Consider the following 15,711-nt stretch of genomic DNA (forward strand, 5'->3'; position numbering starts at 1 on the left):
GCTTAAATCAGCTCATGACCAGCATGAACTAGTTTAAACCAGCTCATAATCATCAAGGACCAGCTTAAACCGGCTCATGACCAACAAGAACCAGCTTAAATCAGATTATGACCAGCATGAACTAGCTTAAACCAGCTTGTGATCATCAAGAACTAGCTTAAGCCAGCTAAAGACCAGCACAAACCAGCTTAAATCAACTATAGATCAGAAAAGAACCAACTCAAATCAGGTCAAGACCAGGAAGAATCAACTTAAACCAGATAAAGACCAGCAAGAACCAACTTAAACCAGCTCATAATCAACAAGAACCAGTTTAAGAACAGCAAGAACTAGCAAAAACCAGCTTATGATCAGCATGAACCACCTTAAACCTGTAAGAACCAGCTCATGACCAGCAAGAAACAGTTAAGAACCTGCACATGACCCAACAATAACCAACTTAAACCGGCTCATGATCAGCAAAAACATCTAAAACTAGCTCATGATCAGCAAACAATGAGCTTAAACCAGCTCATGACCAGCAAGAACCAGCTTAAATCAACTTAAGGCCAGCAAGAACCAACTTAAACCAACTCAAGACCAGCAAGAACCATCATAAATAAACTCAAGATCGGAAAGAAACATCTTAAATCAAGCAAGAACTAGCTTAAATCAACTCAAGACCACCAAGAACCAACTTAAACTAACTCAAGACCAGCAAGAAACATCTTAAACCAGCTCCAGACCAGCAAGATCTAACTTAAATCAACTCAAGACCTACAGGAACCAACTTAAATTAGTTGAAGACCAGCAAGAACCAGCTTAAATCAATTCATGTCCAGCAAGAACCAACTTAAACCAACTCAAGACCAGCAAGAACCATCTTAAACAAGCTCATGATGAGCAAGAACCATCTTAAACCAGCTCAAGACCATCTTAAACCAACCCATTACCAGCAAGAACCAGCTTAAATCAACTCAAGACCAACAAGAACCATCTTAAACCAACTCATGATCAACAACAACCAGCTAAAACCGGCAGCCAGGGGCATCGTTAAGCAGGGGGAAGTTAGGACTATTTTATGGGCCTATACGCACTTTGTGGGCCCCCAGAGATCTATTATTATTATTGCCAGTACTAGCAGAGGGGCCAATCTTATATTCTTTCATATGGCCCCTGGGCAGTCATGTGCCAAAGCCTTACCAATACATGCTGTTGTTGTTTTTTCAGAAGGGTAAAAAGCATAAAAATAGCACATGTGCAGCACTGTAGATTGCTTTGATATGTACTTTGCTATTGAATTGAAACAAATGTTTATCATGCGAGCATTTTCACACTTCACCAACAGCAGGACATGACAAGCCACGCTGACAGTTTGAGCGAGCAGAAGTGATGGTCTGCATCTTCACAGCAGGAAAGGGTGTGAGCTCTCAGTGGTTTCCTCTTGAGTAGTATCTGATGAGTGAAACCAGTAGTGGGTGCGTTGGGTGTGCTCACTTGCTAGGTTTGTGGTCTATACTGAGGCTGAAATAAGGACGAATATGTTGTGCTCGGCTGGTTTTACAGGTGCTTTTACATCTCATACTTCACGGTTCACAATTTCTCCTCTTTTTTGTGTATTTTTAAAACTTACCACCGATAAAGATCTTTCAAACTTTCCTTTTGCACTATTAGGTTACTGAAACCGAAATACTACTTGCTGCTGTATGATGTGGTCGATAAAAAACAGTTAACGCGTATATTTCTGACCTTGCAGTGTGTGCGCGAGCGCGCGCGCGTGTGAAATGATGATCTTGACTGCCTTCATGTGACTGCGTTTCCGTTGCTTGCTTGCTTCCGCAATTACTAAAGACATTGCAGAGATGCAGATGTCAAGCACTCTGCATCTCAGAAGAGACCAAGCCAGCAGAACCTCCCCGCAAACCGATGTGATGGTCTTCAGTGAGGTTCACAGAGGAGCGGAGGGCGCGATTCTGGCCACTGGGGTAAGCGCGCGCGTTACACACACGAGATAAACAGCAGCGTGTGCATAAAAAAAACTGAAAGATTAAAAGTTTAATAGCAGTTTGTCATTTAGGTAACGCTTTGATCCAATATGACTTTCAGTACACTCATTAGTCATTACATTGATATTCGCCTGAGGTTACCTGGCAAATCTGACTGGATAATGCAATATTTTGTATGTTTGTGACGACTGAGGTAAAATATTGTCTTCGCTTTTATGCAGAAGGTCAGTGGTTTCAAAGAGAGTTGAGAGAGTTGCAGAAAGGTCAACCAATTAATGACAAAATACAGGGTAAATATATTTAGAAAAGCCGTATACAAACTCAAATTTCGTATCTTTTTGGTGACTTTTGTGGCGTTTTGCTTCAAGTGTAATTTTATGGATGTATGAGGTGGAACTGTTGATTATATTTATAACTATGATTGTGTTACATTAGGGCTTTTATCCAGAACATGTTCTAATATGGTTTTATCTTCAATTGGAAAAGTGTATTCATGAATTGCTTGTTAAAAATGTTTGTTAAAATAAAAATGTTGTAATTTAGAGCATTTTTTGCATAAATACCAAAAAAGATGGCCATGTTTTAGACATGACATTAATTTTTTTTAGACGGCAAAATAGCCAATTTTTGAAATCCAGATTTGTTTTTACAACCCTGATCTTTTTTTATACAACAAATAAAAATATTTGCTATTATGATGGTTGTCATTTTCTGTTAAAAAAACAAAACAAAACAAAACAAAAAAACAATACTAATATAAACAATTTTTTTAATCCTGACAATATTTGTATAAAAAAACACGGAAATGTGATGTATAAAACCGAATTTTCAGGGCGTCTCTTTTTAATGTTTTATTTTCATATTTCAATTATATTATTATTAAGTTTATGTAGAAGTGAATTTAAAATGCCGTCTAATGCCATGACATTCATAAGTAAAAAAAAACAAAAACGCGATCAATTTCTGACTGTGATGAAGAATCTCAGTCTAACTAATTAGATTTATAACCTTTAGCCTTGAATAACCACCGTCCATGGCACATATACCACTAGGAGCTGAAGTCATCTCATTATATTTACAGCCTATTCCAAATGTACATTGCACTAATAATAGCAAAAATACAGTAGTTAGGTACTAACCCTGATTTAACCTGAACCTATGTAGTTTAGTGTACATTACACGACCCTGTTAAGAACACATAATAAAATAAAGCCCAGCTATAGTTTTGAAAAATAAATAAAATGTGGAATGTCATAAAGTAATAATTGTAGAGTGTATTTGAGTTTTACTTTATTATATTGCCATTCTACTCATCTGTAATCAAAATTAAATTCAGCAGCAAACGGAATTGTAGGAACATGTTAATTAAAAAAAAATAATCATTTAAATACATTAAAAGACATTGTTACACAAGCACTATAAAGTGTGAGCAGAAAAAGAAACCATATATTTATACAGATTTCCTAATAAATACACTAAAAATGCATATATTAATCTAAGTATGTTTAAGTCAGTGTGCAAATAAAGTTGCATTGTTAGAATCGTGGATGGTCACACACAAACGCACAAATACACAAACATTCAGGAGCACAAAAAAATATGTTTCCTTATGAATTAAAATGTCTTGATTAAACACATAGACATAATGTATAAACAGCCACAAAAAAATAAGATGCCACTTGAAAATTATCAGAAATGTTTCATCTTATTTTATGAAGTTATGATCAGTGTTGAGGAAAGTTACTTTAGAAGTAATGCATTACAATATTGAGTTACTTCCCAAAAAAAGTAACTAGTTGCATTGCTTAGTTACTTTTTATGGAAATTAATGCATTACATTACTTTTGAGTTACTTTTGCATTACTTTTTCTGACCTGGCTGAGGTTTAATCTCTTTCAGAGCTCTGCAATTATCAACACACTGTATAACCTTAATTTACATTAAAAAAACAAAAAAAATTGTATGTAGGATAATGTTATCTTCGGAGAACTTCTTGATCCCAGAACTATACATGTCGTAAATACACATTAATGAAAGTTTAAAGCAATGCGTTTGCTACTTTTGTACTTTTTGTTAATATTTCCATCAAATAAATGTAAGGCTCTGTCGTCTTCCTTTCTGCCTGTTCCTGCATTCTCTCATTCTGTACGGAATTCTATGTGACTTCCTTCATTTTAATTGATCAATTTATTTTTTTAAATCAAATTAACTAAACTTAAATGAACTCTCATTACAATAAAAAAGTAACTTTAATATTATCACTTAATTTTGAAAACTTACTTTATTTGTTACTTAGAAAAGTAATATTATTACATAACTCGCGTTTTAATTAGTTACCCCCTAAAAAAGTAGCTAGTAGTTATTTTTTAAGAAAAGTAATGATGATCTCCTTCAGAACTTGGCGTCGGGGGTTTGGGGGGGTTGGGGTTCATCTTTTTTTTTTTTAATAGAGGAGCTCTGCAATTATCAACACACAACCTTCATTTACCTTTAAAAAACACATAAAAAATTAATGTAAGATAATGTTATCTTCAGAGAACTTCCTGATCCCAGAGCTATACATGCCATAAATACACATTAATGAAAGTTTAAAGGAATGCGTTTGCTACTTTTGTACTTTTTGTCAATATTTCCATCAGAGAAATGTAAGGCTCGTTTCTGCCTGTTCCTGCTTTCTCTCATTCTGTTTGGGATTCAATGTGACTACCTTCATTTAAATTGACCAATTTATTTTTTAAAAGCAAATTTACTAAACTAAACGTAACTCTCATTACATTTTTTTAAAAGTAACTTTAATATTATTACTTAATTTTGAAAATTAATGCGTTATTTTACTTGTTACTTAAAAAAGTAATATTATTACATAACTCGCCTTACTTGTAATTCGTTACTCCCTAAAAAAAGTAACTAGTTGCGTTATTTAGTTACTTTTTTGGTAAAGTAATGCGTTACATTACTTTTGCGTTACTTTTTATTACCTGGCAAAGGCTTGATCTCTTTCAGAACTTGCAGGGAAGGTTCTTCTTCTTTTTTTATCCCCAACACTGGTTATGCTTTAGAAAGTTTCTTCCAAATTTCCGAAAAACAAACAAACAAGTAAATAACACATTGTCATTTAAAGCATTGTTGGTCAAAATAAATGGTCAGATGTGCATGTGGCTGTATGTTTGTGTTTCAGTTTTTTTAAGGCTTATATAAACACAAGTTGCATTTAGACACCTGAACTTATATGAAAACACAGCCAGTAATTAATATAAGCCTCTGCATAAACCATTTTTAATGCAGGCTTTTCAGCCAATCAGAATTGAGTATTCAGACAGACCTTGATATAATTATAAAAATATATAGAAACCTTTTATACACATGCATATTTACAGTTGTGGTCTCTTGTGTGTTTTTTTTGTCATCATGATGCTTTAAATTCTCTATTCCTCCTTCATCACAGTGATGATGTTAAGATGCCGGTGTGCGATTGCCTGTCCGTCGTGCTCAGTCACGCTGTGGTTCTGCTTCTGCTGGTCCTGCATTCAGCTTCAGGACATCCACAGACATTCCCCTGCAGACTGGTACGTGAGAAAGAGGAAGACTGCACAAAAACTCAGAAACGGCTGTGCTCAAAACAATTCACTGGAAAGGAAATGATCATAATTCTTGTTATGTGTTCATTTTTAACTTATTGGCAAATTGCTTTATCATCAATATTTACAGCGGGTAAAAAAAAATGTTGAACACATCACCGTTTTTCTCAGAAAACATTTTAAAATAATCAGGATGATTGTACAATGTGCTTTCAAAAATACAATTAAAAGCAAGTGTTAAAGATGTGAAATGGATTAACGTCCAAATATACTACAAAATCAGTTCAAAATCAATAATACCAAATAAATTACCTGATCAGTTAACAAATAAGTAAATAAATAAAATTAAAGAGGAAAAATATACTAAAGATAAATAAATAAGTCAGCGCCAATAGCCTAGTGGTTAGTGCGTTGACATATAGCACCCAGGTGCTCGCGGCGACCCAAGTTTGATTCCCGGCTCGAGGTCCTTTGCCGATCCTTTCCCTCTCTCTGCTCCCCATACTTTCCTGTCTGTTAATCTCCACTGTCCTGTCAATAAAGGTGAAAACCCCTAAAAAATAATTATAAAAAAATAAATAAATAAATAAATAAATGGAGGGAAAAAAAGGAAACAAAATACCATCTATAAGTATTAATCATGGTGACTAAATAGTCACAATGTTAAACAGCCATAACCTCATGTGGAAATGCACAGGAAGAAAATCATAGCTACTTCCCAGACATATTTTCTTGTAAATATCTCAAACAGTAAAGAAAATTTAGAAAAAAAAGACTTGGAATTTTCACCAGATGTTGTTAACAACCTAAGTAATCCGTACATAAAAAGAAAACAGAAGTAATTTGTTTAGAAAATAAATATGTGAAATAAAATTAAATGACACAGAAAAAAACGTATTTAGCACATGAAGAAAGGGAAATGTAAAAAAAGCACGGAAAGCCTAGACAGAAGCTGAAATCTCTCAGTAGCTAAAAAAATTAAAAATAAAGCTGCTAGAATGTCTTAGCCAATCACCTGATCCAAATCCAATAGAAAATAAGATCAGAAATAAAGATCAGACTTCATAGAAGAGAATCAGAGAATTGTCAAGATTTTTAGACTCTATTGAAGCATGGGGGAAAATCAAACCTGAACAATGCATACATTCTCCATGTCTTGAACCTGTCGTTATCAAAAACTAAGTAATACATTTCTGTAGTTCGGTGATTTCTGCTTGTATCGTTCCATTGGTATTACACAAGCTAGTTTCTCAAAACAAAAGTTTTAGCTTATTTGTGCGTTTGAATTTTTGGGACTTTTCCCAATATCTGGTAAAATTTTATGTCAGCAGCATCTTTAAAAGTATATTTACTAGTTAAATCCTGATGTGTTCACTACTTATTTTACCCACTGCATATGCACCCCCACCCTGTCCCTTAAAAATGTTGATTTGGGTGTTTTAATTATTATTTTTAGATTTTTCAAATTAACTTGGATGTCATTTCTCCATCTATTTTTGATATGCTTTGCAAGTGAAAAGATTCAAATGGGCCCAATGAACTGTAGTGGAAATATTAGTCACATACTGCTACTGTTTAATTTTTTCCATTGTGCGTAAGATTAATCTAAATCAGTCCTTCCTTCTCTTTTCTTTTGCTAGATCCAAAGTGTAGCTCTGTGCAACAGTCATCAGCTCTCCGTCATACCAGATTGTTTACCACATGAAACTGAGGAGATCTTCTTTGACAGGAACCTTCTGGTGAATCTTCAAGATGGTCTTTCAAGATATCCTTTTCTAAGGACATTTAGCTGTGCAAACAATCAGCTAATGACGGTGCATGAGACAGCATTCATTAAATCACATCTTTTAGAAAACCTAAATTTGGCCAACAATGAGCTTTATCATGGCCACAAACAAGTGACCCAGGCCTTTCGCTCTTTAACCCAACTAAAGACCCTTGATCTTTCGGGGAATGGGCTGTCGGAGGACATGGTGTCTGTGCTGGTAGCGAATCTGTCCTCGCTTGAGTCCCTTTACTTGTCCCGTAATGGCATGCAAAGGCTGGATGAGTCCACATTCAGAGACCTCCATCAGCTTAAAGAACTGAACGTTGAGAGGAACCTACTGTTTGAGATCAGTGGGGCGTTTGATCATATGAAAAAACTCCAGAGGCTGAACCTGGCTTTCAACTGCTTGCCATGTTTGGTCAACTTTGAGATGACCCAACTGCTGGTCCTAAACGCCAGCCACAATTCAATCGAGTGGTTCATAACCAATCAGAATTTGACTGAAACCTTTCAACTGGAGACACTGGATCTCTCTGACAACCACTTGCTTTTTTTTCCATTCCTTCCGACCAACAACAAAATAAGAACTTTGTTGTTGTCCAACAATCGAGTCGGTTTTTATCAACACTTAGCAAATAGCACATCGTCAAACTGGACCACTAGTGTGGACTACTACAACTTGGGGCAAAATATAAGCAACATTACCATGGATATCTGGAACGAGAACCTTCACGGTAACCTTTCCTCTGTTGAGTTTCTGGACCTGAGTGAAAACAAGGTGAACTATTTCCCTCAGGGATTCATTAAACAGATGCCCCATCTTTACTGGCTAAATCTCAGAAGTAACTGTTTACAGTCTTTCAGTTTGACTTCTGAAGATCTACCAGTCACCATCTATGAACTAGACGTTAGTCGAAACAGGTTAACTGAGATTAAAGCAAGCCAAGCCTCTAAAAATGAGTTAAACAATCTCACACATCTGAATCTGAGTACTAATGACCTTCAAAACTTCCCACCAAGGATTTTTGCAAGTCTACCAACTCTTAACACACTAGATCTCAGTCACAATACTGTGGATGTGTGTTATTTGTCAAACTACATGGGTTTATCAGGATGTGTTGAGTGGTCCAATATGGCCTCGCTGAAACAGCTTTACCTTGCCGATTGTAGCATTCAAAATGTGCCATCTTCAGCATTCAAAGGCACATCTCTAACCCATCTCGAACTTTCCAACAATCCAAACCTACACCTCAAACAGCAATCTCTGAAAGGCCTTGCAAGCACTTTGCAGCATTTAGGAATTGGCAACACCGGTCTTCAAGACTTCGATTTTTCTCAGTACACCAACTTGAAGTCTTTAAACATCTGTAGAAACTCACTATCAAAACTCCCCGATTCTCTAATGGCATTAAACCTGAAGCTTCTGGACTTGAGGGATAATTTCTTGACAACTATCAAGTCAGAACATGCTAGCTTGTTAGCAAAGAAACTGCAGACAGTTTATATGAACGGAAATGCCTTCAACTGTTGCCATTTAGACTGGTACAGGACTTTCGGAGAGAACAAAGGCATCAATGTTGCAGACCTCTCTGAGATTACATGTGTGGACTTAAACTACAGACGTCACAAGGTTGTACTTACAGATGTCGTTTACTGTGGCTTCACCAATAATAATGAGGAGTCTGTTGTGTGGTATATCCTTTTGTTTGTAACAGTCAGTGTTTCCATCATGGGTATTTCTGTTATTTACATGCTCACCTTTAAACCGAGAATGTTGCCCCGTGTTATTAAAAAGAAATGTTGGAGGCCAACTTCTTATTGAGAAACAGATCTCTACAAAAATAAAGAGCTAACATGATAAATGCTAGTTAAGGATGTGAAGGAAATTAAATGTGAAATATTTAGGCCATATTGGTCTGCAAATATATGAATGTATATCATTTTATTGACATTAAAGCTCATAAAAGACTTTTATCTGCAGTAATGGTTTGTTAGTTTTCATTGGTTCATTTGGCAAAAGTAACAAGAGCAACCTAAAGGTTCGGCTGCGGGATCAACCCTCACTTTGCCTCCTTAACCAATCATCTACTCCCTAGAACTTATTTAAGGTAGACCAGCTCTCTCAAACCTCCCTCTCTCTATTTCCTTGTTTCCCATTAACAATCCATATAACCTCCTCCTAGGTTGAATCAAAGGGTCCACTCACTCTACCAAAACATTACAGAGATGGTACCCCCACTCTTAGTCTCTCGGCATCGTCGTAGTACCCCTGATCAACCGACCTACCTGTTCAATGTTTATCCTCTTACTTTGCTTCCCCTTCATCCCACTGTCTCTTTACCATCCCTTTCATCCCTGCATCCCTACAATAAAGTCTAGCTCAAAGGCCCCATTTACACTGTTAGGTCTTGATGTCCAATTTCGATTTGTTGTCTATATCAGATTTTTTTTTGCCTGTCTGTTTACGTGTTCTTTTAATTGTGACCCATATCTGATTCATGTGTTTAGACTTGCCATACAATTTACGATGTTGCGCATATGTAAAGGCTGGTACTAGCATCTGCGCTTCCACTTACGATGGAAGATGTCTTGCTTTTAACTCTGCGAAATATGCAAAGTTCGCCCAACTTCAAAATGATTTTGAGGCGGAGGAGGAGGGAAAGGACCGTCATTGCAGCTTGCGCCTATGGTTTATATTTGGTGTCCTCCACCATTCAGAGGAATTTGTGGGTACGAGAGAGATCTCAGATCTGGTGGAAGCAAATTGTGGTGACTGACCACTTATCTCTGTTGTTGCTGTTTACCGCGTCAGCGTCTCCACACATGCTCTTCCTTCTACGTCATTAAACAGCGGAGAAGTACCACAGTGTCGCAAGTTTAATGACATACAAAACGGAATGCCTTAATAAATCCGATCTGCCTGTTCACATGATAGTCACATTGTCACATATCCGATTTATATCTGATTTATTTCCACATATGAAGGAATATCTCTGAATATCCGAATGCTTGCGTTTTATTCGTGTTTACACGGTCATAGAACAGATCCGACCTGTGTCACATATAAGCAAAAAATCTGAATTTGGTCACATTTAAATGGCAGTGTAAACGGGGCCAAAGTGTGACATGGTTCATGCTGGTGAAATTGTATTTAATAGGCAAAATAGGGTAATTAGGCAAGATATTGTATAACGATGGTTTGTTCTGTAGACTATAGAAAAAAAAATTTTGCTTAAAGGGGCTAATAATAATTTGGGAAATTTTAAAAATGAAAAAAGTTTCAAGGGGGGGCTAATAATTTTGACTTCAGCTGTATATATAGAATTATATATTAAATAATTGTAAAATTTAGTAGTTTGAAGGGTTGTGGCAAAACTATTATTTTATTTTAATTAATTTTTTTAGCTGCACTGTGATGCTTAAATAGTCTTTTAACAAGTTATAATAATTCTTAATCATTATTTTTTTATATATTAACAATTGTTTTCAGCCACAAACACCAAAAGTAAGTGACTGTCCTCCATAAATTATGGTTTAAAAAATACTTTAGTCATTATTTTGCTTAGAAAAATCAAATGATATCCTTTGTGCAATGAGCTTTAGATTTCCTTTCAGTTTTACTTACTACAAGAAACATCTTCTCATGAGTTTTTTATTGTATATCAGTTGCTCATTTGTGCGCGTGCATGTATGTAGGTTCACAGAAGTTGTGCGTTAAGAACAGTTGCTAAAAGTAGCAAAGGAAGCATGAAATTTCCTGTTTTGCTAAGACCTGTAGCAACTGGCCAACTCTCGGTATCACTGAGGGGGATGGCGGTGTTGTGGTTTTGCTCCATGCTTGGTTCTCAGTCAGAGGCGCAGAAGGACTTAAAAAAATATATATATAAAATCACATTATTATTCATCTGAAATATTGCTCCAGTTCCCAGGCTTTTAGTATATGCTAATGCTACTTGAAAACTGACTTGAAATCTCCAATTAATGGAAACAAAGCTCATTTAAATTAGTACTATAGTACTATAACTATGTTTTATACCCTGGGGTATGTTTTTTCCATACTTTACATTAATTTTGTAGTTTTAGTTATTTTAAAGTCTGTAAAATCCAAATTTACAATCTTTTATTTGTAAATTATTATGCTAGCCCACATTGACATTCTTTAGGTTCATCAGTGCAATTGAATTACTCAGTGCAGAGTAATTAACTGAAGGAAAAAACTAAATGTTTGTTTTGGTAATCTTCAATCAAACCATTTGCTTCAGCGTTTAGAGTGGTTCTTCTCTGTTAATGTCAGTTTGACGGCTTCAGTCACAATATTCTTAACCACACACTTATTTCCGTTAGTTTGCTATGAGAAAATTAAGTCCTGCCCCTACTTAACATTTAGTTTTAGTTGGAAGTACATCAACATACTGAAATAAAAATCTCAGCAACTTCTGAGGTTCGTTTTTCTTACCTCGCTTAAATGATCTACGATGATATGGCAAATCCTGAATCTTTTAATCTTGATAACTGATCTCTGGCTAATTTGGTTCTTCAAACAAGTTGGCTAATCAGATTAAAATGTCTGGATGAATTGATCTGAGATCGCTGCGTGTGTTGTGAAGGACACATCTCTATCGATCCTCAAAATCATGATCACCAATGCAAAGATTGGCTGACAGCACAGCAGCGTAATGATATCATCTGGTTAATATTCGTTTATCCATATGAGCAAAATTACATAAAATTCGCAGTAAACTGTTTGTTAAATATGACACGCAATAACTTTCCACCTTTGTTGTGGGCTACAGGCTTTACAGGCTTTTTAGTATCAAGCAATTTATTTAGTTTTACATTTAGGATGGATTTTCTTTATTATAGTAGCCTAGGCCTATTCAAGTTTCTTAATCGGCGTAAGGAATAACTGGTTGTATAAATAAATTTTGCATCAAAAAAGCATTTTGAAATCAGTGTCTGCAACTTTTGCGAAGCATCAAATCACCTTCATATTAGCTATCAAAACACATGCATCACTGCATAAACTATTGCTCCTGTAAAAAAAAAACTGTTGAATATTGTGCATGTCTATTATCGTACACAAACTGTACTAAGGCTGGACCGGTACCTTCAAATAGTACGCATTCGTGTCTAAAAAGTCCATATTAACACTTTTTTTTTAAGCACTTGGGGAAAACAACCTTGTGACAGATTTTGTACTTTTATTTCCGAGTGCAGATTGCATAAGTTTTATTTCTTTATATATACTTAATTTAACTTAATTTTATTTATTTTTTTTTTTTACTATTTTACTATTTTCCCAAGTGTATATAACTTCTACTGTAAAAAAAATATCAGCATTTGGTACATACTTTCAGTATTACCTTTGCTTGAAAAGACAATCTAATCCTGATATATATATGAAATAAGGTTTGAGCTTCCAGACCTGTTGCTACAACAACTCTCGTATGAGTTTTGAAGAACGAAACTATCCTGGATCATGTCATATTGTCAATAACCAAATCCAGCTTGTTGAGTAATCCACGTATGAAGAACGGACCCCTGGTTTACACTGACTTAAAAGTAACTGAAAAGGAATATGAACCATTCCATGGCAACCAAATTAATTATGTTAATATATTTAATATATAATGTAAACTACCTTTCAAATAGTATAAAATTATATTTATTTTATCTTTGCCATGATGACAGTAAATAATATTTTACTAGACATTTTTCAAGACACTTCTATACAGCTTAAAGTGACATTTAAAGGCTTAAGTAGGTTAATTAGGTTAACTAGGAGTTAGGGTAATTAGGCAAGTTATTGTATAATGATAGTTTGTTCTGTAGACTATCGAAAAAAAATATAGCTTAAAGGGGCTAATAATTTTGACCTCAAAATGTTTTTTTAAAAAATTAAAAACTGCTTTTATTCTAGCCGAAATAAAACAAATAAGACTTTCTCCAGAAGAAAAAATATTATCAGACATACTGTGAAAATTTCCTTGCTCTGTTAAACATCATTTGGGAAATATTAAAAAATAAATGAATCAAAGTGGGCTAATAATTATGACTTCAACTATATATAACATTAAAAACTCTTACAGTAATGCACTTCTATCTAAATAAACCAAAAACCTGACCACAGTGACGATCCACACTGACTTGAGCAAGGATTGATTGTCAAACCTCTCATTGCAGGATTATCAATGTTAAACCACTAAACCTAAACCACGCTGACTAGCACTTCAGCCTACTCGGAATCACTTATATTACTGTGACCCAAACTGTGTGCTAATGACAAAAGGAAAGATAAATGTCAGTGAGGCAGCGAGCATGGGAACCTGGCAGTGTTTGTGTGTGTGAGAGAGATAGAGAGAGAGTGTGCGTTGAACCAGAGTGTAACCAGAGTATAACCGCTGTGGTGGTTCTCTAGGTCATGGCGGTTTGAATAGCGAAAGAGAGAGAAAAAGAGAAACTATGGAGCTCAGGCTCAACTATTGTTCATCCATATGTAGTTTGGATTATGTTCAATCCTGAAACGCTGCATTTAAATGGGGAAGTAGAGATATTATGGATAGGCTTTCAGATAATTTGATAACTTTTACAGTAAAAGGACAAAGTACATGCATTTTTAAGATGTAAAATAAATCTCTAGTGTTCCCTGAATGTGTATTTGAAGTTTCCGCTTCACACAGTGTTTTGTGTGTGTCCCTTTAAATGCAAATTAGAGGCTGCTTTTCCAGAAGAGGGCGGGGCTTTTACAGACGCTATTCGGACACTACAAAAACAACAAAACAAGCGAATTTCGCTCAGCCAATTTGTCAGAAATTACCACAAGATTATTAAAGCTTTACATGTTCAAATTGGAGTCAGACAATGATGAAGACGAGGAGGTTAATCTTCTATACAGAACCAGGGCGTTTCCGAACGGTCAGTGGATACATTGCTGTCATTTGTGTCAAGCAATTTTGATTTATCTTGTTCACTAGCATGTTACTGCTCTGTTCCATTGTGCTGGCCTTTGCAAATAAACATGTTAGTACAGTTGTTGTATCTCTACTAAAAATTTAAAAAGTCTGTCACCTGACTACAGTTTATAGTAAATAGTTTTTGAGTTACTGTTTTCAGTATAAAGTAGGCTATCTCTGTAAATACAGTCAGAGACAACGATAACATTAGCCACATTAGCATGTTAATGAAAACATTACAAATAGTAACATCACCAACATCAGCTTGTTAATAAGCACACAATAGTAACTTTATCCACATTATCATGTTAATAAGCACATTGACAGTAGTAAATTTGGCCACATCAGAATGTTAATAAGCAAATTCTCAGTTGTAACCTTAGAATCTACCTTAGAATGTTAATAATCACATACTAATAGTAACTTTAGCCACATTAGCATGTTAATAAGTACATTTACAGTAGTAATGTTTGCCACATTAGCGTGTTAATAAGCACATTTACAGTTGTAACTTTATCCATATTAGCATTTCAAAAAGCACATTAGCAGTAGTAACTTTATCCACATTAACATGTTAATAAGCAGATTCACAGTAACTTTAGCCACATTAGTATATTAATGAGGTCAACACGGTGGCGCAGTGAGTAGCACTTTTGTCTCACAGCAAAAAGGTCGCTGGTTCGAGCCTCAGCAGGGTCAGTTGGAATTTCTGTGTGGAGTTTGCATGTTCTCCCCGTATTCACGTGGGTTTCCTCTGGGTGCTCCGATTTCCCCCACAAGCGCAAAGACATGCGCTATAGGTGAATTGGGTAAGCTAAACTGGCTGTAGTGCATGTGTGTAATTGAGTGTGTATGGATGTTTCCCAGTGATGGGTTGCAGCTGGAAGGGCATCCGCTGCATAAAATATATGCTGGACAAGTTGGTGGTTCATTCGGCTGTGGCGACCCCAGATTAATAAAGTGACTAAGCCAAAAAGAAAATGAATAAATGAGTATATCATTGAGCACATTAACAGTAGTAACTTTATCCACATTAACATGTTAATAAGCACATTCACAATAGTAACTTTAGCCACATTAGCATTTTAATAAGCATGTTAATAGTAGTAACTTTAGCCACATTAGCATGTTAATAATCACATTAACAGTAGTAACTTTAGCCATTTGCAAGTTAATAAGCACATTAACAATAGTAACTTTAGCCACATTAGCATGTTAATAAGCACATTGCCAGTAGCAAATTTAGCCACATTAGCATGTTAATAAGCACATTCTCAGTAGTAAATTTAGCCACATTAGAATGTTAATAAGCAAATTCTCAATAGTACCTTTAGGCACATTAGCATAATAAGTAGGCCTACATTCACAATAATAACTTTAGCCACCTTAGCATGTTTATAAGCACATTCACAGTAGTAACTTTAGCA

The 15,711-nt window shown here is 35.5% G+C and overlaps 1 protein-coding gene across 1 annotated transcript; it reads left to right on the forward strand.

Annotated features, from left to right (window-relative positions):
- Nucleotides 1-1,566: 1,566 nt before the first annotated feature.
- nrros (negative regulator of reactive oxygen species) lies at nt 1,567-9,305 on the forward strand. The gene is made up of 3 exons (XM_056450507.1): nt 1,567-1,964; nt 5,431-5,551; nt 7,204-9,305. The coding sequence occupies exons 2-3, from the start codon at nt 5,444-5,446 to the stop codon at nt 9,151-9,153; spliced, it is 2,058 nt and encodes a 685-aa protein (XP_056306482.1). The 5' UTR covers nt 1,567-1,964; nt 5,431-5,443; the 3' UTR covers nt 9,154-9,305.
- The last annotated feature ends 6,406 nt before the right edge of the window (nt 9,306-15,711 follow it).

This window comes from Danio aesculapii, chromosome 24 (genome assembly GCF_903798145.1).
Source record: "Danio aesculapii chromosome 24, fDanAes4.1, whole genome shotgun sequence".
In the NCBI taxonomy this organism is placed as follows: domain Eukaryota; kingdom Metazoa; phylum Chordata; class Actinopteri; order Cypriniformes; family Danionidae; genus Danio; species Danio aesculapii.